Source organism: Gopherus evgoodei, chromosome 11 (assembly GCF_007399415.2).
Source record: "Gopherus evgoodei ecotype Sinaloan lineage chromosome 11, rGopEvg1_v1.p, whole genome shotgun sequence".
Lineage (NCBI taxonomy): Eukaryota > Metazoa > Chordata > Testudines > Testudinidae > Gopherus > Gopherus evgoodei.
The window spans coordinates 31334002-31360509 of NC_044332.1; the positions used below are offsets into that span (position 1 = coordinate 31334002).

General features: G+C 44.1%; 1 protein-coding gene across 1 annotated transcript in view; it reads right to left on the reverse strand.

The window, feature by feature from the left end:
• Nucleotides 1-26508, reverse strand: part of ITGAV (integrin subunit alpha V) — a 75761-nt gene that overhangs the window by 48090 nt on the left and 1163 nt on the right. Inside the window, exon 2 of the mRNA XM_030579687.1 lies at nt 15182-15309. Within this exon, the coding sequence (XP_030435547.1) occupies nt 15182-15309 (128 nt within the window). The remainder of the gene's footprint in view (nt 1-15181; nt 15310-26508) is intronic.

Here is a 26508-nt window from a genome sequence, read left to right on the forward strand (position 1 = left end):
CATAAAGGCTGTGGTATACTAAACGTGGGCAGTGGAAGAATACAGCTAATTGGAAAAGTGCCAAACAGTACCCAGTCAGACTTAGCCTATGTAACTTTTTTTTCCTGGAGCAAATCAGAAAAAAGCTGGAATTGTCTCAAACATTTCAACCAGTACACGAAAACCCCAGACTTGAAGCTTGGTAATTTTCTGTAGATGCTTTTCCCCAATTCCTGATTTCAGGAAGTGATACAGAAAAGACAGAGAGTTCTGGAGACATCCTCATTGCCAGGAAAAAGATTAAGACTAACAGTGAGCCAATCTGTGGAGATATATATTACATATACAATTTTAAAGAGGTGGGGAGACAGTATCACTGCGGAGCCAGCACTTTGTGCTAAAATGGAATTTGCCAGAGAAATCTGCAACTCATTAGCATGGAAATTCCAAGCTGATTTAAGAGCATATTTTAGTTTACAATAGTTTAATGGAACTTTCTTTATTTTGTCAGATAACTAAGTATTTGAATTAGCAAGGAAGCTCTTGAAGCAAGGACTCAAAAAAGTTATGAAGCTGACGGCACAGGGCTGTACACAGAGGCATTCTGAAATGGAACAGTCACATTTTCCCAATCTAATATGCAATTCAAGAGCTCACAAGTACACTGCGTTTAAGCATTAACAGGAAAGTTTGTCATTGAAAATGTAAAACTTTTTACTATTCTTTTGAAAAGGTTACTGTATTCCAAACAATGCCCTAAACATTCCTGAAAAAGGAAGAGTTCATTTCAATCTTGCAGGCGTGATACTCAAGAGAACTGCAAGAGATTTGAAAGGAAGAATACAATTTCCTTTTTGGAAACAAGCATGTAACAGAATCCTTTGGTTCACATTCTACATATTGCCCACATGTGTACAATCTGATAGACTTCAACTGGTCATGTAGGTCCCTGAAAAGTGTGTGCGCGCGCATGTCCAGAATAAAATTTCATAGCTTTTAGTGATCCCACTCCCCCAAAATCCTATGTCAAAAGGATGGAGGCATTTTATCCAGACTGCATAAAGCCAGTAAAGATTACGCCCCCTGACATTCACTATATTACCAGTAACAAAAAAATCTTAATGTGCCTTGTATGCTGGAAGGCTGTTTGTGAGCAGCACAGGTGTGAGCTACTTCAGCAAGATCATTGTCCGGCATCCCTAGGTTGCAGGGCAGGGGTGACACAGCTACTCATTAGTCTGGATTGTACCCTGGTATGTCACATGTGATCAAAACTTACTTTTGCTGATGTTCATGTACAATGACTGCAGAACACCTACCTGCTCACTGATTTTTGTTACCTGTTACAATTAGTGTCTGACAATCTTTTGACAAAATAAGAATAAGTTTAATCTTCTCTATGGAGAAGGACATCCCCGGTCTGTACAACTAATGTGAACTACCTTTCAGCATCTCAAGAAACCATCAGCTAGGCAAGATTTGGAAACACTTTCAGCAGTAGATGGATCTGTGTGTGTGTGTGTGTGTGTGTGTGTGTGTGTGTGTGTGTGTGTGTGTGTGTGTGTGTGTGTGTGTGTGTGTGTGTGTGTGTGTGTGTGTGTGTGTGTGTGTGTGTGTGTGTGTGTGTGTGTGTGTGTGTGTGTGTGTGTGTAAGACCAGCCCTACTGAGTTACAAGACTGTGAGGAGCATGGAAGATAAGTTGCATACCACAAAGCAATGAGAGACTGGCCCAAAACAGTTAAAACTAGTGGGTGCAGCAGTAAGGATGCACCTTCTTTCAGAGGTGTAGTGCATATGCATGAGTAGCTCCCCAAGCATGGGTAGTAATAGCAGTATACACAGTCAGGCATGGTTTAGGCAAGTAGAATGAGTACATATCCACAGCCTTCAAAGGTGTATTTGAGTGCATACCCTATACAGCTCTCCAGCTGCTCAAGGCATGCCACCTGGTCTATGCCACTACTTTCAGCAGTGTAGTGTCCTGCTGCCTCTCTGCTACTGGAGCCTTTTCCTACCCAGGGAAAGTGGGGAACGGTGCCGGCAGCAGGAAAGCAGCAAGGAAAGGCTCCACCAGCTCCCCCTTACTGGAGCCTTTCACTGCTGCCTCCACACTGCCAGAGCCCTTCACTGTTGCGTGTAGCTATACATACTTCTAGTGGTGTGTAGTGTAGACGTAGACTAGGAAACAGATTTTCAGAAAAAGCTGGAGGTGTGCAGTTAGGGTTGCCAGGTATCCGGATTTTAACCATAACACCAGCAGCTCCGGTCGGTACCACTGATTGGGCTGATAAAAGTCCAGAAGCAGTAGTATGTCCCTCCTTCGGCTACTATGTGTAGGGGCAGCCAGGGGGCTCTGCACACTGTCCCCTCCCCAAGTGCCGGTTCCGCGGTTCCCAATGGAAGCTGCAGGGTCAGCACCTGCAGGTGGGGCAGTGTGCAGAGCCGCCAGGCCACGCCACCACATAGGACCCAGTAGGGGGACATGCCCCTGCTTCTGGGAGCTGCTTGAGATAAGTGCTACCCAGAGCCTGCACCCCGACCCCTTCCCACCTTCCAAACCCCTCATTCCCTGCCCCATTCCAGAGTCTGCACCCCCAGCTGGAGCCCTCACACACCCTAACCCCCTCCCACACTCAAAACCTCAAAGCACCCCTCATCCCCATCCCTACCCCAGAGCCCTCCCTACCTCCTGCAACTCAACCCCGAGCCAGCCCAGTGAAAATGAGCAAGTGAGTCAGAGTGAGGAAAGAGAGCAACAAAGGGAAGGGGGATGGAATGGACAGGGCCTCAAAAAAGGGGTGGGGCAAGGGTAGGGCCTCAGAGCAAGACGGGGCAGGGTCAGGACAAGGCAATGGTGTTCGGTTTTGTGAGTAGAAAGTTGGCAACCCCTATGTGCCGCTCATAGTGTCATCACACCTTTTAGCAAGTTTTATATAATTTGCTTTCAGAAGGAAAAGAGAGAGGGTGGTGTAGTAAAATTTAGCTACAGTTCAACGCCTCTGCAGATTTTCACTATGAACAAATTACCAGATCTGGCTGCCACCCAGCAAGGGCAGGAAATCAGATGCAAAGGCCAGAGTATGTGCTAAAGCATCTGCCCTGTACAGTAAAGGACCTCTACACAAAATTTGGTGGGGAAGGGAAAGAGAGGAGAGAACTGAGAAAAGAAACTATTTGTTATAAGGATCATAGTTTTCCCATCTAAATCCCGAAAATCTAATTTTTAAAGCCAGAGTTTAAAACACAAGTTATATTTTCACAGATAGGTCATGAGGTTGAAGGTAAACAAGGTTTTCCCAACATGCTCTACAAGTTTTGTTTATAGCAATCTAGTTGGGAAACCAGTAACTCTGTATCTTCAAAGGAAGACAAATTATTACTAAATGATCTCTTTGCAATTATACAGTGTATATTGTTCTGGAAGTAGATTTCACCACAGCGTTTGTATTGAAGAATCACTAAACATCCACAGCTTCTTAACAAATGCTGAAATTGTATTTGAACACAGAAAGAAAACTCCAGGGAGTTTTAAGAAGTAATTCAGTTCAAAGAAACTGCTAGCGCTATGTTATGTTTACATTGTTAAAGTAATGAGAAGTCAGGAAACTAAAAAAAATAAAATTTCCAGTGTTAACACACTTTGTGACAATGATGTATTAAGCTACTCAGTGAATAAGATAAACAGGAATGGAAAAAAATCACTTAGCACTTATACTGTACACTCATCAGTAGATCTGCAACACAGTCAAGTTAAAGTTACAAAAACAACGTGCACTGCCTGACACTTCAATTTTGAAACCTTAACACTGTGTTAGCACAAAATATTTTACACGTACCATAAAACAAGTATTTTTTCCACTGAAAGTCCAATGTATTTTTTAAAATGAAACGAATTTTGAAGCATTTGTCTGGTGATGCTGTGACACCCCAATATTCACCACTGTCATGTAATTAGGTTATGTTTTGTACAAAGTCAGTCTTGTGAGGTATCATTCAGAAAGTCTTTATCTGCTAGACCAGGGGTAGGCAACCTATGGCACGGGTGCCAAAGCCGGCACACGAGCTGATTTTCAGTGGCACTCACACTGCCTGAGTCCTGGCCACCAGTCCGGGGGGCTATGCATTTTAGTTTAATTTTAAATGAAGCTTCTTAAACATTTTTAAAACCTTATTTACTTTACATACAACAAGTTATATAATATAGACTTATAGAAAGAGACCTTCTAAAAATGTTAAAATGTACGACTGGCATGTGAAACCTTAAAATTAGAGTGAATAAATGAAGACTCGTCACACCACTTCTGAAAGGCTGCCGACCCCTGCTGTACAGGGTTGCAGATTCTCTTACCAGATCAACCAGTGGAAGCAAACATAGCCCAGCTCCATGCAGCCATTGCTCTTGAGCATTAAGTAGCCCTCTTATGAGCCAGAGGGGGAATGTGACGCACGTGGGGGAAGAAGTGTTATAAAAACAAAAGCCAAACAACAGGAGGGAAACAATGAAAAAACAGAAAAAAGTATGGAGCAGACAATGAGAAAAAAAATGGGCAGAAAAAAGGAGAGAGAGATGCAACTGGACCGGGCTAGGGTTACCACCTGGCTGGTATTTGACTGGACTGGCTAGTATTTTTATGGACTTGCCAGTTGCCAGAAAAATAATTTAATCTGCCAGGTTCTTTCTGTATGTGGGTCTAAAGATTTGCATTGTCATCACAATACACTGGAATACCTCATATTAAAAGTTTCTGTGTCCAGCTGACAATGCTGCATAGTTCCCACTTCTACAGTTTAAGTCAGGGGTGGACAAACTTTTTGGACCAAAGGCCACATTTGGGTGGGGAAATTGCATGCAGGGCCATGAATGTAGGGCTGGGGCAGAGGGTTGGGGTGCAAGAGGGAGTGCAGGATGTGCACTAAGGGGGTCAGGGATCGGGGCCAGGGTGCAAGAGACGGCTCAGGGCAGGGGATTGGGGTATGGCAGGGAGCTCAGGGCAGGGGACTGGGGTGTAGGAGGGGGTGCGGAGTGTGGAAGGGAGCTCAGGGGGTTGGGGTGCAGGAGGGTGCAGCAAGTGGCTCAAGAAAGGGAGTTAGGGGGCCCAAGGCAGGGGGTTGGGGTGCAGGGGAGGTTCAAGGTGCAGGCTGTGGCCTGGCACCACTTACTTTGAGCGGCTCTGCAGTGGTGCGCAGCGGGGCTAAGGCAGGCTCCCCGGCTTCCCTGGCCCTATGCCGCTCTCAAAAGTGGCCAGCGTGTCTGGCAGTAGCTCCCAGAGGTGGGGTGGAGCAGGCGGCCTGCTGCTTGCTGCCCTCACCTGTGGGTACCACCCCCAAAGCTTCCATTGGCCGTGGTTCCCTGTTCCCAGCCAATGGGAGCTGCGGTGGGCGGTGCCTGCAGGGGAGGGCAGCGCATGGACCCCTCTGCCTCCCCCTCCCCCAGGGGAAGCAGGGATGTGGTGCTGGCCGCTTCCGGGAGCGGTGCAGGGCCAGGCAGGCGGGGAGCCTGCCTTAGCCTTGCTGTGTCACAGGGCCAGCAATCCCATGGGCCAGACTGAAATCCCTGACGGGCCAGATTCGGCCCACAGGCTGTAGTTTGCCCTCCCCTGGCTTAAGCAACAACATATCAAAACTGTTGAAAATACAGCAGCTGTCTGCCCACCAACACACAAGTGCACCACACGTGTGCAAGAGATGGTTTGAGTCACATGAGAGTGAGGAGACATGCGATGTTATCAATCTTATCTATATGTGTTCTCTCTCTACATACTGTAAGTAGCTGTTGAAGGGAGGGTGGGTTGCAGAGTTGTCTTGTAGTTGGGGTTGCAGTGGGCTTGCCTCGGGGAGTGGATTGCTGGTTTTCTTGCATTTCAAAAGTAGGCCATTCCCAGGCAGGTTACTGAGCGCTTACCACCAATTCCAAGAGGCAAAGCCTTTTCAGAGGGAACCATCAATGCAGAATTCTGGAAACTATTGATGAAGGTAATATGGACCATATTTTCATTTTGACCTTTCTCTGCTTGCTTATAAGTACAAAAAAACTGCAGTACTTATTCTGCAGGACATAAAGAAGAGATAACTGCCCCACTGATTTACATCAACATATAGACATTCTCAGGCATGGAATGGCTTTTAGGAGGATCAGTGATTACTTTAAAACAAGTGCCTTTCAGTCTCTCAAAGCAGTTTGAGTGGAATTTTTTTTTCTTAAATAAGCCCCAGGTGGCACAATAGCATCTAGATATCTTCAACTCATGAGGAAGCACACCCATTGTGTCAACCCTGAGGAGGGTATAGTGTGTGTTTTCCTCTGGGACCAGCTTTGTACAACCCTAGTACAACCACCAGGAGGCAGTTCCTACAGAAAGGAGTTTCAAACTTGTCTAGCTACATCAGTGGCTAAAAACTCTAGTGTAGGCAAGGCTTCTACAGACTCCAGCCCTAGGGAGTTTAAAAAATGAGAGAGAGAAAGAGCGAGAGAGAAAGAGAGAGCGTGCACTCCTGTCTTTGACCCCAGAACCACTTAAGACTCAAGTTTGCCTGTGTTATATACCATAAGCAGGAAAGCCATTCGTTAAGTTTCATATTACCTTCATAAAATAGAATTATCACTAGATATGAACAATTAAATAATTTTGAAGAAACCCATTTAATTAAATGTTAGTCCATGCACAAAGAGAATACTACATTTTCCATTAAAAAACAGCCAAATACTCTTGGGAGTAATCTGTTTTACGTTGCCATTTCTCAACAACACTCAGGAATTAGCATTTGTGCAACATATGAGAAATAAAGAAGTGATAGATGACCCTGCAAAGCTGCAGAGGTTCCACACAGTTAACCACTCAAAATACACAGGGAGAAATATGTATATGATGCGAGACTCAAATCATTCCTTCCTTAGCCTCCACCACATGTTATGGAGGAATTACATGCATTTTCCAGTTCCCTGCATACTGTCTTCTATTGAAGATTCACTCAGTAAATGACAATTGATTTTCCTTAGGAACATAAGAACAGCCATACTGGGCCAGACCAATGGTTCATCAAGCCCAGTATTCTGTCTTCCAACAGTTGCCAATGCCAGATGCTTCAAAGGGAACGCACAGAACAGGGCAACTGTAGAGTGATCCGTCCTTTGTCATCCAGTCCCAGCGTCTGGTTCTCAGACAACGAGGTTGCCTTCCTGCCCGTCCTGGTTAATAGCCATTGACGGACCTATCCTCCATGAACATACCCAATTCCTTTTTTGAACCCAGTTCTACTTTTGGCCTTCACAGCATCTCCTAGCAACAAATTCCATGGATTGACTGTGTGTAGGGTGACCAGGTGTCTGGTTTTCGATCAAAATGCCCGGTCGAAAAGGGACCTTGGCAGCCCCGGTCAGCACTGCTGACCAGGCAGTTAAAAGTCCACTTGGCTGTGCTGTGGGGCTAAGGTAGACTACTCCCTACATGCCCTGTCTCTGCGCTGCACCCCAGAAATGGCCAACAGATCTGGCTCCTAGACAGGGGCACCACATGCTGCCCCTGCCCCAAGCACCAGCTCTGCACTCCCACTGGCCGTGGTTCCCCACCAGAACCCCTCTGCCCCACCCCCCCAACCTGAAGCCCCCTCCTGCACCCCAAACCCATTCATCCCTGACCCCATCCCAGAGCTGCACCCTCAGCCAGAGTCCTCACCCACTTTTGCACCCCAAACCCTGCCCCAGTCCACTGAAAGTGAGTGAGGGTGGGGAAGAGCGAACCACCAAGGAAGGGGGACTGTAATGAGCAGGAGACATAACCTCCGGGAAGGGGCGGGGCTGAGGTGCTCAGTTTTGTGCAGTTTGAAAGTTGGCAACCCTAACTGTGTGTTGTGTGAAGAAGTTCTTCCTTATGTTTGTTTTAAATCTGCTGCCTATTAATTTTATTGAGAGCCCCCTGGTTCTTATGTTAGACTCTAGGGCCTCCCCATAAACCAAGCGTTCTCAAACTGGGGGTCGAGACCTCTCAGGGGGTCATGAGGTTATTACACGGGGGGTCACAAGCTGTCAGCCTCCACCCTAAGTCCTGCTTTTGCCGCCAGCATTTATAATGGTGTTAAATATATATATAAAAAATTAATTTATAAGTGGGGGTCGCACTCAGAGGCTTGCTATGTGAAAGGGGTCACCAGTACAAAAAAGTTTGAGAACCACTGCCATAAACTATTTTGAGGATTCTTATAGGCCCTTAAAAGACTGCTTAAAAGGTCATAGGAAGAGAAATACAGGAACAGAGAATTCTGAAGAATATCTGTTTGCAAGTAGCTGAATAAAGGGACACAGGATGAAAGAGAATGAAAACCTCCAATACAAAAGTAACTATTATGGGCAAGAGGCTTAGTTTAACTTTCTCACAGACTTTCTCACAAAAGGTTGTGTAACAGACTTACCTCCATTAGCAACCAAACTTCACATGTACTTTACAAAGTATCTGAATAGATTTCTGCTCTAAAGAGATCAAAATACCATCCTTCTTCTTGCCATGCACTTTTTAAAAAAAGAAAATATGATTCTGCTTTGGCAATCTGAACTACTGGCCTGATAATGGCAAGGAACCAGCTACACACATTAAAATAGATTGCATTGTTACAATGCATTGACTGCCCTGTTTTTCTGGAGTATAAACACACTTCAATCTCCCAGACACAATGTGATAAATACAGCACTTCCATAAACACTCAAATGAAATTTTAACAACTGAAAATGTATCTGAATAAAAATTCTCCTGAGCCACCATGATTCTCAACTATGAAATTCTTATCTTTAAGTTCCAGAAACCATGGGAGGCAAGTTTGTAGAAATTTTGGTGGTGCCCAGAACCCGCCCCCCAACTCCGCCTCCACCTGCCTAAGGCTCTGGGCGGGGTTTCAGGGAGGAGGTCTGAGGTGCAGGTCCTGGGCTGGGGATTAGGGTGCAGGAGGGGTGCAGGCTTTGGGAAGGAGTTTGGGTACTGGGTGCAGGCTCCGGGCTGGGGTAGGGGGTGGGTGTGCAGGTGGGGGTGAGGGCTGCAGGCTTTGGGACGGAGTTTGGGTGCAGGCTCTGGGCTGGTGATGGAGGTGTAGGAAGGGGTGAGGGGTGCAGGCTCTGGGAGGGAGTTTGGGTGCAGGCTCGGCTGGAGGTGGGAGTGTGGGAAGGGGGAGGTGGTGCACGCTGGGGCAGAGGCTCAGGGTGCAGGGGAACGAGGGTTGGGGCTGAGGATGATGGGTTTGTGCTGCGAGGGGGCTCAGGGCTGGGGCAGAGGATTAGGGTGCAGGGGAATGAGGGCTCTGGCTGGGAAAGAGGATCAGGGTGCAGAGGGATGAAGGCTCTGGCTGGGAAAGAGGGGTTTGGGGCGTAGGAGAGGCTCAGGGCTAGGGCAGAAGAGCAGGGTAAGTGAAGCCTGCCTTGCCATTAGCGGATGGCAGGCGCTAGGACCCTGGGGCAGCAGACAGCAGTTCTGCCAGGAGCCACTCTACTCGAGCAGCAGGAGCAGGCAGGGACGCGGCGGAGGGGGGACACAGGGGGAGGGGTGGAAGGCAAAGGCCGAGACCCGCTCCAGGCAGGGACGCAGCAGGGCGGGGCAGTGGGGAGAGACTCACGGGGGCCGGGACCCGCTCCAGGCAGGGACGCGGCAGGGCGGGGCAGTGGGGGGAGACCCGCCGGGGACGGGACCCGATCCAGGCAGGGCTGGGGGAGAGACTCAGCTCCAAATATTGCTGGAGCAGGGCACCCAGCCCTGAATATTCCTGAAGCCCGGGCACCTCGAGCCCATATAACCCGCCGCCTATGCCAGGAACCTAATGTGCCCATTACCTAAGGCAAAAATACAAATAAAACACTGCTTGTTTGCCCAGTAGTACATACCTTGATAAGTAGAGACATGCATTATAGTAGTGAGGCCTTTTCCTCTACCTACTTTGCCTGGCATATGGGAAAACCTATTGTAAATATTCAGAGCCTAAACTGATTCATTAATTGTGATCACCACAGAAGAGGCACATCATCTTTTGCCACTTGCCCCTGGGGGTTCTGTATCTAGCAGAAGTCTTTCAGCTAGCATAGAAAGATCTATTAATTACAGAACTCTTATAAAGATTGCTAGCAGTGTCCAAGACTGTACTTCAGCATAATCCAGAAAACATAAAGCTTATCAAAGACACAGAAATATAGACAAATTCTGCTCTCCTACACTGTTGTAAACAAGACCTGATTTTGTTCCACTATCAACTTCTGAAACCATATCTAAAACAGCAAAGTGTACTGTGGCACCTTATAGATTAACAGACGTATTGGAGCACGAGCTTTCACCCACGAAAGCTCATGCTCCAATAGGTCTGTTAGTCTAAAAGATGCCACAGGATTCTTTGCTGCTTTTACAGATCCAGACTAACATGGCTACCCCTCTGATATTCAAAACAAAATTCTTATCTGTTTTAATTAGACCAGTTTAAGCCCCAATCCTGCAATTTGAGCGGCATGACAGGTTCCCACTGAAGTAATTGAGAATCTGCACAGAGGTCCTGTGTGGAATGGATTGCAGGATCAGGGCCTATGATTATTCATATTGAAATTATTTTCCTAGCTAAAATACGTTAGAGCATTTGAAGTTTATGTTTTTTAATTATGTTCAGCTCGGACATTGAAACTGTACTCCCTCAATTCACAGGTTCATTTAAGGCCAGAAAGGATCATCTGTATCCTGAATCAGATGACATCAAATTTCATCCATTTCCTTTGCACTGAGCCCAATAACTTGTGTTTGGCTAAAGCATATCTTTCTGTTTACACCTCCAACTTAAATACAGCTTTTACCTCTGCTAGCAGTTTACAATCAGTTTCGCTTTTTTGATCTTGCACACTAACCCAAGGCAAATATAGCTACTATACTGCAAGGGAATGTTTAAATAAAAGAAAAGTTTGCAATATATTTTTATAACAGGTTTTGAAAAAAAGTAAATTTAAACTTGGGGCCCTAACTGCGTAATGTCCTTTAAAGAGCGCTATTTTCAAACGTATACAGGTGTTTGAGCACCCCGATTTAGACTACGAACATATTTCTCCTTAATCTGTTGACCAAATGCTAACATCCAGTGGATGAAAATGAACTACAAGATTTCAAAGAACTACCAACTGACCTTTTAAAAATACAGCCTGCACAAATGGGGCTGGCATCCTGCTTTCCTTGACTAGCTAGGGTATGTCCAGACTACTCACCTGATTGATTTATCGGGGACTGAAATTTCACTCCTTGTCTAGACACGATATATCGATCCCCGAACGTGCTCCTATCGACTCCAGAACTCCACCAAGGCGAGCAGCGGTAGCGGAGTCAACAGGGGGAGCTGCGGCGGTCGATCCCGTGCCATGAGGACGGGAGGTAAGTCAAAATAAGATACATCGACTTCAGCTACACTATTCCCGTAGCTGAAGATGCGTATCTTACATCTGCACCCCTCACCCCCCGCCCCCAGTGTAGACCAGGCCCTAGTAATCTCTCTCTCTTATATAGCACTTTTCAACAGTAGACTTTTCAAAACCTTCTTCCTATATATGAAATTTTACTCTACCATTTATTGGAGCCTACACTGATTTCTGTACTAGTGGCACACTTATTAGTTTGGTTGTAAAAATGCTATAAAATTGTATTGCAATACATGTCAATAACATTCATCTACAGTGCTTAATGTCAAAAAGAAGTTTAATGACCAGAATATCCCCTATATTTCTTGGTATTTATAAAGCATCTAATAATGATGATATTTAAAGGGGAAAAAAAAAAAAAGAGATCCCCTAACAAAAAGTATCTTAATCGTGAACTGCTAAACATCTGCAATTTGGTTATTCAAGGCCATTTGTACTACTGACTTAATCCAGAATACCAAATTTTCAAAAGAGATTACTGAAAGGAGGAGATGTATATATGCAGTATTCTGGTCAAAGATATTTGTACAGCAGTCATTGACCTGATTGACAAGCCTCAACTATACTAAAACCAATCCTACCCTATCAAAAGGACTGTTCAGAACTCAAGAGGGTGGTTTGCAAAAGGGTTATAATCAATGATTTAGAGTGAATATAAAACACAGGACAGCTGAGAATCTGAGTTTCTAAAGCTCATGTTACATCAGAAGTGTCAGCTGTGTTAAACATTCAGGCCTTGGCTACACTCACACTTTACAGTGCTGCAACTGGGGTGTGAAAAAACACCCCCCTGAGCGCTGCAAGATACAGCGCTGTAAAGCGTCAGTGTAATCAGGGCAGCAGCGCTGGGAGCGCTCCCAGCGCTGCACGCTACACCCATAAGGGATGTGGTTTACATGCAGCGCTGGGAGAGCTCTCTCCCAGCGCTGCCTACACTCACACTTCAAAGCGCTGCCGCGGCAGTGCTTTGAAATTCCAAATGTAGCCATACCCTCAGATTCCTCGATGTTCTGCTCTTAAGTCTTGTTGCCTGAATATGGCTTTGAGTACTAGCCCATCGCTTATGGGACAGTCAGAGAATATTTTCGACATCAGGAGTACATTTGAAGGATTTATTTGCTTAAAATAGGTTTTAAATTAATCTTGCAGGACTAAACTAGGCAACCACATGATCATATTTAAGTTTTACCCTCCCACAACCTATACTCTTTTACCACCTAACTTTGGACATGAGGGAAACGAGAAAAGGTTTCTTTGAGGCAAGGACCTGGGGTGAAATCCTGGCTTCACTGATGTCAATGGGAGCTTTGTCATTGACTCTGATGGTGTCAGGATTTCACTCTTGTTGTATTTGTGCTGTAAAGTACTTAGCATGCTTTAGGGTACTGTGAAATAAATGTTAAAAAAAAGAGTCAGTCTTACTTCTAGATATATGTTAAGAAATATTTTGAAGAACAAATATGTGATACACCATTATGACATCTAAAGCTAGTGCCAACACTACTCTCCAGTCAAATCCAACCCCCCAATTTCATGACTCTTACCCTACCCTGTTCAGAAGGGGGGGAAAAACCCTAATAACTTGAAAATAATAATTGTACACAGTTTTTATGTCCTAAGCAGTCTGACAAACTGGTAGCTGTGGACTGAGATTTTACAGCCAAAACAACTTTAAAACCATGGTTTGTTCCCAATGAAGAAAGAGCCAAATCTTGATATGAGTTTTATACACACTATGCTGAGTACAGCTTTCAACTGTTTAGAAACTAATAAACGGAACAATTTCCAGTATCATGTGCAGATTTCAGAGACTTTGGTGAGATACCTTGACAAATTAATGCAACAGAGGAGCAGCATCTTGATTGTACTGTAGTATAATTTACAAATTCTGAATAAGCATGACAACCTATCAAGCCAAAACTCACGTGTGCATACATGTACATAGACAGTACTGACAGACACACAGATGGATGGTGACCTGTAATGCTCTAAATCACCAGTGCTTCCTCAGGCCACATTAATATAGGTCTTGCTAATCCACACTCATGACATGCAATGGTTTTTCCACATGCTAGCCTAAAACAAGCTGTGGAAAACAGGATTCAATATCCATGGGCTCAAGTGTAGGAACACGTGCAGTGGATTATCGCATAGCCTACTACAGCTGGTGGAAGTCACTAAGTGTAACAGAGCGTAAAGACTGAATGGAATGATAACATTGCACAGTGTAATATTGTTTTCCATTTTAGTACAGTCCTGACATAGGTTAATTTCTCATCACATACCTATTGAGAAATCCTGACAAAGATGTGAATTAAGTATTGTGAAATGACTTGAGTTGTAAAAACCCCACTGATTTCTGTTCATGAAAACCTTTGCTTTTGTTTCAGTTTACACCCACAGGTTTCAGTTTGATGTTTTTGAGTGGGAGTCAGGGCTGTATTTACCATGTAATGTCTTAGATATATTTCAGAATACACAAGAGAAAGTATGAATGAATAACCAGGGCCGTAGTCAGGTTAAACGAAAAAAAATAATGAAGAAATACTTGTGATCACATAAGTTTCCAGCACACACAAACTCGCTGAAATTCTCAATGAGAAAGAAGAGTAAGCACTGACTAGTGAGCCAAACCAAGAGAACTTGCATTTAAACTAACTGGAATCACATCCCCTCATCTGAATCTGAACATGCTCACACTGTCAGACATTGCTTAGGTGCAGAATTTCTCTAATGCGGCCACCAGGGGCCTTTCGTGTGGCCATGACAGCCTCCTGGGCAAGTATTGGCCTTTCCGTCTCTCTCCCTGTTGCTCCTGGATGCACTGTCCTGCACTGCCTCCAGAGACAGGTGGGGCACAACACTGCAGAAGCAAGGTGAGTTCTTGACCAACCTTGGGGAGAGGATGGGCTTCAGCCCTGGGGTGGTTAAGCAGCAGCTTCAGCAGCAGGACTTCAGGAGCCAGGCTGCAGGACTTGGGGTGCCCTCTAGCCCCTGGCTTTGGCCACTAGCCTCTGGCTCTGGTCCCAGGCTCCCACTGACATATGGCGGAAGCCAACCCTGAGTGTTGACCCCTGGTCCTGGCCACATGGCAGCGACTTCCAGCCTCTGGCTTCAGCTGCACAGCCCCCAGCTCTGACCATGCAGCAGCAGACACTGACCCCTGGCTCTGGCCATGCAGACCCCAACCCCCCAATCACACTGGCCCTCCACTGCCTCTTCTAGCCCCACAACCATCCCTACATCACCCCTGGCCTCCGTTGCCTCCCCCTCTAGGGCTTAATTTGTCCTGGTGCTTGCTGAGAAAAGTGATGAACAAACATGCAAGTATCATATTTCACCTGGGAAGATGTGATAAATAATACTTGTTGTGAAAAGTAATATTTGTATGTTCTTTAATACCACTTTTCACAGCACACTTAATAGCTAGCTGGAAGGCTGTGATAAGTGATACAAGTAGAGTCTGATACTTCTAGTATCAATTATCACAGCCTTCCAGCTAGCTACTAAGTGTGCCGTGGAAAGTGATAAAGAACATACAAATATTACTTTTCACAACATTATTTTTATTATTGAATCCGCATACTTAAATAAATTACAATGATTTGGATGTGTATATGTCCATAATTAACTTTAGGAAAAAGAAATAAATATGTATTTTAGGAAAAAGTGTCAATGTAAGTCACTCTGAGGCTACCAAAAACTTTGTTGTGAAAGCCCCTTGGCTTAGGACATGGGAAACATTACAAGCTCCATCTACTTACAGCAAGTATATCACACTTTACCTGTGGAATCAAATATAACAGGCTGGCAGTTTTTGTTGGAATTCCAGTTACACTTGAGCACCTGGCCTCCTTCTACAATGTCAGGTTGTGTAGTGTTCGCTTTTGGAGCGCCCACCAGAAGAAATATCCTGAAGTAAAAAAGAAAACACAAATAGAAGGTTCAAGAGGACAGTCGCTAATTAATAATAATAATGCTTAGCTCTTATGTAGTGCTTCAAACGGTTATGTAACCATGGTTCTAAGACACAAACTTAGAATTTGGATTCAGAGATGTTCGGATTAGGGGGTTTGTTTTGGATCCTGTGTTAATGCAGGTTAAAACAAAATTTTGACTAAAAACCAGACAGCTGTGAAAGTGTAAATAGAGATTCATGTTTAAAACATTTCCTGACTGATTCAGATTTCAAAACAAACATTTAGCTGGACAGCCTTTCCTTCCCTCCTTTCATTATTCAATCTTGTGTGTGTGTGTGTGACAGAAGAGGATGTAGTGTGCCCTGATTAAAAAAAAACAACAAAAAATAGTCTGGCATCACTTCTAGTTCATTTCATACCAAAACCAATTCACGGCAGATAGTCAAAGGCCAACCTTGATAAAAATCTAGGAGTTTTCATTTTTAAAATATTCTGACTAGTAAATCAGCTTAGCAGTAGCAATTTTTTTTTAATTAGTCCCTCCAAGAACTCCAGCTGTGGTCAACCACACATTTGCACGTTTGGCATATGACTGAGTCTTTATTGGAACCCATCAAAAACGAACCCTTTTTTCCTCTCACACCTATTCTAATTTTTAAAATCTTCATGTATATTTAGATTTGCACTCTGCCCAGTGGCTGTTGTGACATAAGGCTGTGGGAACTTGCAGATTGCAAAAATCTACTTCTGTATATTCGGATTTGGGTTCTCTTTCTTTTTCTCACTCCCATTCAACTCAAGATTATTACATCTTTCAGAAACTCCGACAATTCTACGAACCACGCTTGACTAATCAGCACTTTCTTTAAGGTCTGAATTTGAAAAACAGTGTAGATATAAAATAAGAGGCAGCAATTACTAAGCAGTCCATTGTATTATTTCCATTTTATACTGAATACTATGACACTGTTCCTCCCTTTAAAGCCATGTGTCATAAACTGATGGTTAAGGGTTAATGTCTCTTTTACCTGTAAAGGGTTAAGCAGCTCAGTGAACCTGGCTGACACCTGACCAGAGGACCAATGGGGAGACAAGATACTTTCAAATCTTGGTGGAGGGAAGTCTTTGTTTGTGTTGTTTGTTTTGTTTGTTGTTTGCTCTAGGGGCTAAGAGGGACCAGACGTACACCTAGACTTTCCCAATCTTTCTGAATCAGTTTTTCATGTTTCAAAATTGTAAGTATAGCCAGGAAAGGCGGATTAGTCTTATGTTTGTTTTCTTTCAACTTGTGAATGTTTTTCATTTTGCTGGAAGGATTTTTACCTCTGTTTGCTGTAACTTTGAATCTAAGGCTTGGGGGGGGAGGGGGAGGTCCCTCTAGTCTATATGAATCTGAATACCCTATAATGCATTTTCCATCCTGGTTTTACAGAGAATTTTTACTTTTTCTTTCTTTAATTAAAAGCTTTCTTTTTTAAGAACCTGATTGATTTTTTTCCTTGTTTAAGACCCAAGGGGATTGGGTCTGAACTCACCAGGGATTGGTGGGGGGAAAAGGAGGGGGAAGGTTAATCCCTCTTTGTTTTAAGATCCAAGGAGTTTGGACCTGTGTGAAGTCTCTCAAGACAACCCAGGGAGGGGAAGGTCTGGGAGGAAAGTAGGGGGGATAGTTAATTTCTCCTTGTGTTCAGATCCAAGGGGTTTGGATTTGTGTTCCCCCAGGGAAGGTTTTGGGGGAAAACGGGAAGTGTGCCAAACACTATATTTTTGGCTGGTGGCAGCATTACCAGATCTAAGCTAGGAATTAAGCTTAGAAAGGTCCATGCAGGTCCCCCACATTTTTACTCTAAAGTTCAAAGTGGGGGAAAAAACCTTGACACCACAGATGGCTATTTTCCTCACATACATTTTCAAATGCAGACAGTGGGTAAAAGTGTTACTACCAATGCAGAGAGGAATGCTTAATAAATAGTTTGTCATAGAATCACAGAACCATGGGGTTAGAAAAGACCTCAAGGGACATCTAGTCTAACCCCCTGCCAGGATGGATGGTTTAGACACAACAAATCCTGCAAGACAGATGGCTATCTAGCCTCCTTCTGAAAACCTCCAGTGAAGGAGCTTCCATCATCTCTCTATGCAGTCTGTTCCATTGTCCGACTGTCCTTACAGTTAGGAAGTTTTTCCCCCCTGAGATTTAATCTAAATCTGCTATACTGTAGTCTGAAACCATTGTCTCTTGTGCTGCCATCTGTGGCAAGAGAGAACAACTTTTCTCCATTTTTTTATTGTAGCCTTTCAAATGTTTGAAGACTACTATTACGTCCCCCTTAATTGCCTCGTTTCAAAACTAAACATACCCAGTTACTTCAGCCTTTGCTCATATGGCTTGCATTTCATTCCTTTGATCATCTGTGTCGCTCATCTCTGGATCCTTTCCAGTTTCTCTACATCCTTTCTAAATACCGGTGACCAAAATTGGACACAGAACTCCAACTGAGACCTAACCAGCGCTAAGTAGAATGACTTGCATGCCATGTCTCTGTTAATGCAATCTAAAATTGCACTTTGCTTTTTTTTTTTTTGCAACTGCATCGCACTGCTGACTCATATTGAGGTTGTGATCCACCACAACTCCCAGATCCTTTTCAGCAGTGCTGCTGCCCAGCCAGCTAACTCCCATTCTCTATTTGTTCATTTGTTTTTTCTTCTCTAAGTATCATCATCATCATGTTCCTATTACACCTCTGATGTTTAGCACAGTGATGTTGTTTTTGAGCAGCCTCATTTTCACTTGCCTTCAGGTTTCCATCTTATGCTGTTCTGGTGATGGAATCAGTTTCCATCTGAAGCACATGGACAATCCATCTCCAGCGTCTCCTGGCAGTGATGGTGCTCAGATCCTCTTGGCTTCATTGTGTCAATAGATTTTGGTTTGAGATTGTTCTGGGCCAAAAGATATGAAGGATTTTTCTGAGGCAGTTGTATGGAATGAAGACAGTTTGGACATGTCATACTTTCTCATTCCCCAGCATTCTGCACTATAAAGTAGTGCTGAAAGTACTCCACTCTGATAAACCTTGAGTTTGGTTTTGGTGTCGTATTTTGATGATTTCCAGAGTGTATTTAAGAGTGTTTCTGGCTTTATCATCAGAGGGGTAGCCGTGTTAGTCTGGATCTGTAAAAGTAGCAAAGAGTCCTGTGGCACCTTATAGACTAACAGACGTATTGGAGCATGAGCTTTCGTGAGTGAATACCCACTTTGTCGGATGCATGCATCTCTTTGCTGCTTCTGGCTTTATTGATTTGGTTCCAGATGTCCTGACTTGTTCCACCATCCTGGCTGATGGTGTTGCCCAAGCATGTGAATGTTTCTATCCGTATGTAAATAATCCTCTATCCGTACTGGTGATGGTGAGGCAATATTAAAGGTCATCATATCTGTCTTATTGCAGTTGATTTTCAGTCCAATTTGCTGGCTGAATGTGATGAGTGAAGTTGTTTTTTCTTGTATATGGTGTTAGGTATGAATTAGAGTGACGTCATCTGTGAAGTCCAGATCTTCAAAGGATGAGAAGAGTGTCCATTTCAAGCCTCTTCTGTTGCACACCACATTACCCAGTCAATGACAATGTTGAAGAGGATTGCAGACACAACACACCCATGACGTACTCCTGTTTTGACTTCAAATTTGAGCTCACTGTGATCAACACTGGATGTACAGCTGTCCTCTGGTGTCCGTCCCTAAGTGTAGCACCTTACATTCGCCTTTGTTGAATTTCATTTTGTTATCTATAGCCCAATTCTCCAATTTAACAAAACCCTTTTGAATTTTAGCTCTATCTTCTAAAGTGTTTGCAACCTCCCGAGCTTTGTGTCATTTACAAATTTGATCAGTATACTCTCTAGTCCTATACTCAGGTCATTAATAAAGATGTTAAATAACACCAGACCTAGAACAGATCCCTGTGGAACCCCACCTGAGACCTCCCTCCAATCTGACATCATTCCATTGATAGTTACTCACGTGGGACTGTGTGAAAAGCCTTGCTAAAGTCCAAGTATTCACAGCATTCTCCCTACCCACCAAACCATTTACTCTGTAAAGGAAGGAAATCAAGTTGGTTTGGCATGATCTGCTCTTAGTGAACCCCAGCTGGCTGCTAGCGATCACCCCTTCCATCCTCCAGGTCTTCCCAAATTGTATGTTTTATTCTCTGCTCTAGTAGCTTACCAGGTATCAAGGTCATGCTGACTGGTCTATACTTCCCTGGCTTCTCCTTCTTAAAGACACACACTAGGCTAGCCCTTCTCCAGTCTTCCAGAATCTCTTCTGTCATCTATGAGTTTGCAAATATTATTGCCAGCGACGCTGAGATTTCTTCACCTAATGCCTTCAGCACCCAAGGGTGAATATCACCAGGCCCCGCTGACTTGAATTCATTCAAATTAGACAATGTATCCGATGTGTTCTTCATTTATCCTGATCTGCATTCCTTCCCCTCTACTGTCCCTGGTAACTTCAGTCTTCTAACAAAAATAATATGTGACTGGATGACTAGTGAAGGAAAGTAGGCATTGGGCAGCTCTGCCTTCCTATCATTTATGTCAAATTTGTATTTATTTGTCAAAGCCAGAGACTCCAGCCAGTAGGGACAGAAGCAGCCAAAGCAGGGTCTGCTGCACTGGTGGGAGGAGGTAAAATGGGGCAAACTGGGACAACCCCTCCTTCCACGCCCCCTGGACACATAACTGTGCAGGGGAGACTACCCAAACACAACGAGGACCCTAGGACCAAGGAAATATCACCTCCCTCCTTATCTGCTCATGTGAGCTCCATATTCAGAGAACCTTCCATAGTTCTGAGTGGACTTTTTCTGCCCTATGCTGATTGGCTGTTTTCTCCAGCCCTCTCGTGCCCTCACACAGTATATCTACACATGGATAAAAGACCTATGGTATAGCCATGGCTAGCCTAGGTCAGCTGACGTGGGCTTGTGGGGCTCAGGCTGAAGGGCTAAAATCACTGTGTAGATATTTGGGCTTGGGATAGAGCCCTTCATCCTTGCAGGTCCCTGCTCCGTACCCTTCATCTCTCTTCTCCTCCCTTTCCGTCTACCTCATCCCCTCCTAACTAAAGCAAAAAAAATAATAATTGTGGAACCAACATGCTCTTTGCTATCATCATATTGTTTGCTCCGCTTATGTGTTCTACCCCTTTCCTCACCCTGTGTCTGTCTGATCTATTTAGACTGTAAGCTCTTCAAGACAGAGATTGACTGTCTACTGCACTGTGTTTGTACAGAGCCTAGCACAATGAGACGCCTTGTTGGTTGGCCCTTACATACAACCAAAACCAACGTGTTAAAGAGAAAAAGAATGCTTCCAGCAAAAGGAAGAGAAAGGACAGCACTCCCAGTGTATCTCCCCTATAGAAACTCATAAGAACATACTATGTTATAGGATCCCCTTGTCTATGCTAGGAATATTTTCAGATAGATTTTAAAACCAGTTAGAGTCATAGCAGAGACCTGATTTTAGACAGCTTTAGATAGCATGGCTTGTTTAAACAGAGTCGGTCCTGAAACTGATTCAGATAACCATGTAAGGCTCGCAAATTAGTTAGCTGAACCAACTTCAGCACTGGTTAGAAAATATCCCCCATGTGGAAACACCCAGGTTTCTTAATCTTCTCTACATATCAATTGCTGCTTTCTAAACTTTCACTTAAGCAATTCTTAGTGCACTTACCAAAGTGAAGCAAGGGTACACCAGATTTTCAGCTGGGGTAAATCAGTATAGTCAAGGGAACTACATAATTTATACTAGCTGAGGATCTGGCCCACTGTTTTGAAATCAGATGTAATATGACTAGCTGGTCAGGAATAATCTAAGTGGATCCCACAAACTTAAGACCTGATCCAAAACCCAGTGAAGTCAATGAGATTCTGTTTTTAACATTACTCGTTTTCATGCAGGGATGGTACCATTGGTGGTGGCAGTCAGAAACAAAAAGGTATTTTATGTACTCAAGACAAAGGAGTGCTTGTTTCAATGCAACGTGCGGTGCACCGTGGGTAGGTATCCCAGTGTGCAACTAACTACTATCCAGCAGTGCACTGTCTTTTGGAAAGTTTTGGAAATGCATGGTGGAGTCAAAATGAGTCGTGACTCCAGGGTCAAGACCCCATCATGCAACTGTCTCCAATCCAAGATGTCATCTCTATTCCATAACTTTTGTTCCTATTTTGAAAATCCCATGAACCTGCATGGGACTTGTCACTGTCTGTCATCGCTGACAGAAACATGGAACATGCTCAGCTCTGAATTATTGTCATGAGCATTACAATCACAGGACACATGATACTCTTGTATTTGCAGAGCCTCAAGAAGAGCCATGGAGAACGTGATGATTTTCTGGAGAAAAGCCTGCAGAGGGACATAGCGAGAACCAATTCAAGATTGGTGGTGGTGTGCACAGAGCAGCTGCAAAATGGCGGAGTGCCAGTTCTAAGCCTGAGAAAAAAGCACTGACTGGTGGGATGGCATTGTTACGTAAGCTTGGGAAGATGAGGAGCGGCTGCAGAACTTCTGGATGTACAAGGCCACATTCCTGGATCTGTATGCTGATCGCCCCCAGCTCTCCAGTGCAGGGACACCAGAATGAGAGCTGCACTGACAGTGGAAAAATCAAGTGGCATTCACACTGTGGATACTTGCATTGCCAGGTTGCTACTGGTCAATGAGAAATCATTTTGGAATGGGAAAATCCACTGTGGAAAGCCGCTGTCATACAAGCGTACAGGGCCATTAATCATCTCCCAGTACACAGGGCTCTGACTCTTGGCAGCATGCCGAGTCCAATAGATGGATTTGCAGCAATGGGGTTCCCAAACTGTGGGGGCAACAGAGGGCATACACATCCCTACTCTGGCACCAGACTGCCTTGCTACAAAGTACATCAACAAAAAGGGCTACTTTTATGCAAGAACTGGTAGATCACTGGAATGCTTCATTGACATCAGTGTGGTCTGGTCAGGCAAGGTGCATGATGGTCACATCTCTAAGAACAGAGGGCTCTTCTGAAAGCTACAAGCAAGGACTTTCTTTCCCAACACGCAGATTGCTATTGGCAATGTTGCAATGCCAACAGTGACCCAGCCTTCCCCAGCCTTACACCGACCACCTTGACAGATTCGACTACCAGCATAGTATCTGTGAAGCAAAGGGGGAAGAGTTGCTGCCAGGATGTAGGGCAGAGATAGAGCAGCTGTCTGCTGAGTTTGAACAGCCAGACACAGGGGCTATCAGAAGAGGTTAGCATGGAGATATAGGAGCTATATCAGGAAGCTTTGGAAGAGCACTTTAACAGCGAGTCACAGTAAGACACTGTGGCATTGTGTGTTCCAAATGGCTCTGCAGTTTGGGGACCTGTTAGGAACTGTGTGATGTTTGATGCACATCTACGATCATAAAACAGGCAGTGTAGCTACAAATTTTGTGGGGCTTGCTGTACATTTATGATTGACAAACACAAGGTCACAATGATCCTATGAGTTGTGTCAGAGTTTACAATAAAAACTAAGTGGGTGCTCTCATTGCTGCCAGGCACTCTGCAGCATATGTTCAGAATTAATGAAGATGAATTATTTTCCAAACAATAAAGTTTTATTGAGTAACAAAAAATGCTGCAAAAATTATGTGCAAGTTAAAAATAAACACATTAAAGCCTTAATACATTTATGAAGCAGAGCTTAAAGAAGCTATATCAAGTGAAGAGTAGGTGACAAAAAAACAACAACTCAAAAAAACATTCTACACAGAAGCAACAAAAAAGGCTCAGGAGTCAATGATCCATGTCACAAGCTTGGCAGAAATCATACACAGTAAAAGCTGCATTATCTGGCACTTTACCAACTGGGAAGCTCTATAAACCGGCATTTCTGATCTTCACTGAAAGTCTGGTTTATAGTCTGGTTGGCGCAGGGCTGGCAGGTTCCCTACCTGGCTCAGTGTGGCTCCCCAGAAGTGGTGACATGTTCCTGCTATTCCTAGGTGGAGGGACAGCCACAGGGGCTCTGTGCTGCTGCTCCCCACTCTGCCGCAAGTGTTGGCTCTGCACTCCCATGGGCAGAGACCGCACGTAGAGCCGCCCAGCCATGCCTCTGCCTAGGAGCAGCCAGGGACATGTTGCCACTTGCGAGGAGCCACCTGAAATGAGTGCTGCCAGGATCCGGCACACCGCACACCCTCTCGTGCCCCCAACCTCCTGTCCCATCCCGCACCCAAACTCTCTTCCAGAGCCCACGCCCCACACCCCTTCCTATGCCCCAACCCCAGCCCTGAGCCCAAACTCCCTCCTTCTCAGTCAACTGGAATTTTTGACTTAGCGGCACTCCCCATTCCCCCAACATGCCAGATAACAAAGCTTTTACTGTAACATGATCCAATACTGATTTCACTAAATGCGTTTTCCTAATCATAATGAAAAACAGTTTTCTTGAATTTCTGCACAATGGTCCACTGAAGATATCATGTAGTTTGTTCTTCACTGCCTATTCTCTCTCTTGCACAGTGGTTGGACCAAATGGGCAAGCTATGTTTTTACATACACTGTCAAGCTTCTGCATAACACAAAGGAAGAATCATGGATCTGATCCTGAACCACTGAAATTAATGAAAGCTTTGCTATTTAGCCACAAGCATGCAGAGGGGATAAAGTGAAGGCTAATTATGCAGTGCGTGACACAGAAAAATTTAGTACACAAGGGACAAGCTTCAAGATTTGTAATCAGTTTTTTGGAGGGGACTAAGGTTTATAACTTGTGCTTCATTCCATTCTTGACGTTAAATTTTCTGGATGTTAAACTTCGCAGCTCCCATTGGTCAGGACCAGTGCTCTGGGCTGAGGTAATGCGCAGAGTTTCCTGGCCAGTCTTCTGCCTAGCAGCTGAGCGAAGTGGTGTTACCGCTTCCAGGAGAGCCCCCCAGATAAGCGCTGCCCAGAGCCCGCCTCACTCCGTCCTGTGCCCCAAACCTCTGCCTTCTCCCACACCCAAACTCTGCTGCTACTGGGAGGAGGAGGCAGGGAGCCTGCCAGCCCCACCAACCTGTCGCCCCCAACACCAGTGGGGGTCCCGGGCCACATGCCACCACCCACGTGCCCCAAGCACCAGCAAGGGTACCGGGCCATGCACGGCCGCCCACCAGCACCAGCAGGGGTCCTGGGCCGTGCGCCACTACCTGCGCTCCCCCAGCACCAGTGGGGGTCCCCGGCCACCCCCAAACCCTCCAGCACTAGTGAGTGTCCCGGGCCGTCCCCCGCTAAGCAGCCAAGCTGCCCTCTCTCAGCACCCACAGGGGCCCCAGGCAGCCCCCCACCAAGTTTTATTGACTGGTATTTTTAGTAAAAGTCATGGACAGGTTACAGGCTGTGAATTTTTGTTTACTGCTCATGACCCATCCGTGACTTTTACTAAAAATACTTGACACAAAATATAGCCTTAATTATGATCACTGCTTTGTATGTATGCAATCTGGTGCAACTATCATGAAGTTGATATTTCAGAACGTGTGTCTCTTTCACAGCAAATAGATATGTTTATGAAACATGCAATACAGCTAATGATTCTGCAAACACTTGAACAGGTCCATTGTATAAAATGTAGGGTAGCACATAAAACCTTGATCCTGCAGAGTTATACATGTTCTTAACTTTAAGAGCATTAATAGTGAATAATTTCATTGAACGGGACATGCTTAAAGTTAAATGTTAGTAAATCTGCAGTACTGAGGCTTAATTTTGTAGGGTAAGCACACAATATACATATTTTGACTGCATAACAATATAAAAACCACCAAGGAAAAGAATTCCCATACAGGATAGTCATGTGTCTCTCATTTGGCTGGTCATCTGGAAAATGCTTTCACCCTTAGAGTACTGGCAAACAAACACTATAGTAAACCAGGATCTTTTCCAATAAAGCATTAAAAGGTCACTCCCATTAAAATCAATGAGAAAATCCCCCATAATTGACTTCAATGGGAGTTGGATCAGAATACAATAGGAAAGTCTAATGTGTTTACATATTTACTATTCTTACTCAAGATATACAACTAAAGATAATAGTATAAAACTTGCAGAATGAAGACAGCACAAAAGAGTGTTGCAACATTTACAAATTAAGGCAGGGTGACTTCTACTTAACAGGAGCAACAAAGAATGCAAACAAGGCTGATACTTTACAAAAAGTGTTACTCAATATTTATACGTTTATAAACAAATTCTAGCTGCTAAAATCAAGAGATGAGTAGGAAAAATCACCCTGTATGTTAGATATATGCTAATCTTCTACCTCTAAAGTTGATTTTTGGAGGGGTGGGGAGGGCACAAAAAGAGAGAACTACAATGTGTATCCCACCTAAGAAAGATCAATTGTAGTATTATAATTAATCTAAGAGTTGATAGAAGAACTATGGAACACTTTTGTGAATCACAAACTACGTCATTCTGAATCCTTATTTTAAGGTGCCAATTAAAATCAGACTGCAACTTCTTGAAAGTGTGAGATTTGAAGAAGAGCACATGATCAATAACAATCTCTAGAGCACTTTTGATCCTTTAGAACCCTCAGATACTTCACAAAATTCAGAGATATACCACTGAAATACCTCCAAGTTTGAAAAGAACTATAGCAATGAAGTCAAACAACTTCATACACAACACTGGAGTGGGAAACAGATATGCTGATTCAGTTGATAAAGTCATTAGAAAAAAATCCTATATTTCTGTTAACTGCCAGGGGAGCTACTTGGGCAGATTTTTAAAACAGGATACTCAGTGTTTTGTATGCAACAATGCAAATACAAACCCATGCCTAGATTTGCATACATAATATTTATCATGATGACAGTCTTGCAATACTGTTAAGAAAATTTTCCACTCCAAGCACAAAGTCTATGCCCCTGCCTTTAACTATGATGAGTAAGAAAAATTATATTCTGCACACTAGTTTTAAAACAAAAGTGACCTATCCTATGTTTGCAGGGAGTAGAATTTTGTATATCCAGGTTGTGCACACAATCATGGTAATTGTGTACGCCTATGCTGACACACATAAAAGGATCTGGTTTAAAAAATGGCCCTTAGTGCCCAGGCAGTACAATTTTTAAGGTCTCATTCAAAAGCCAAG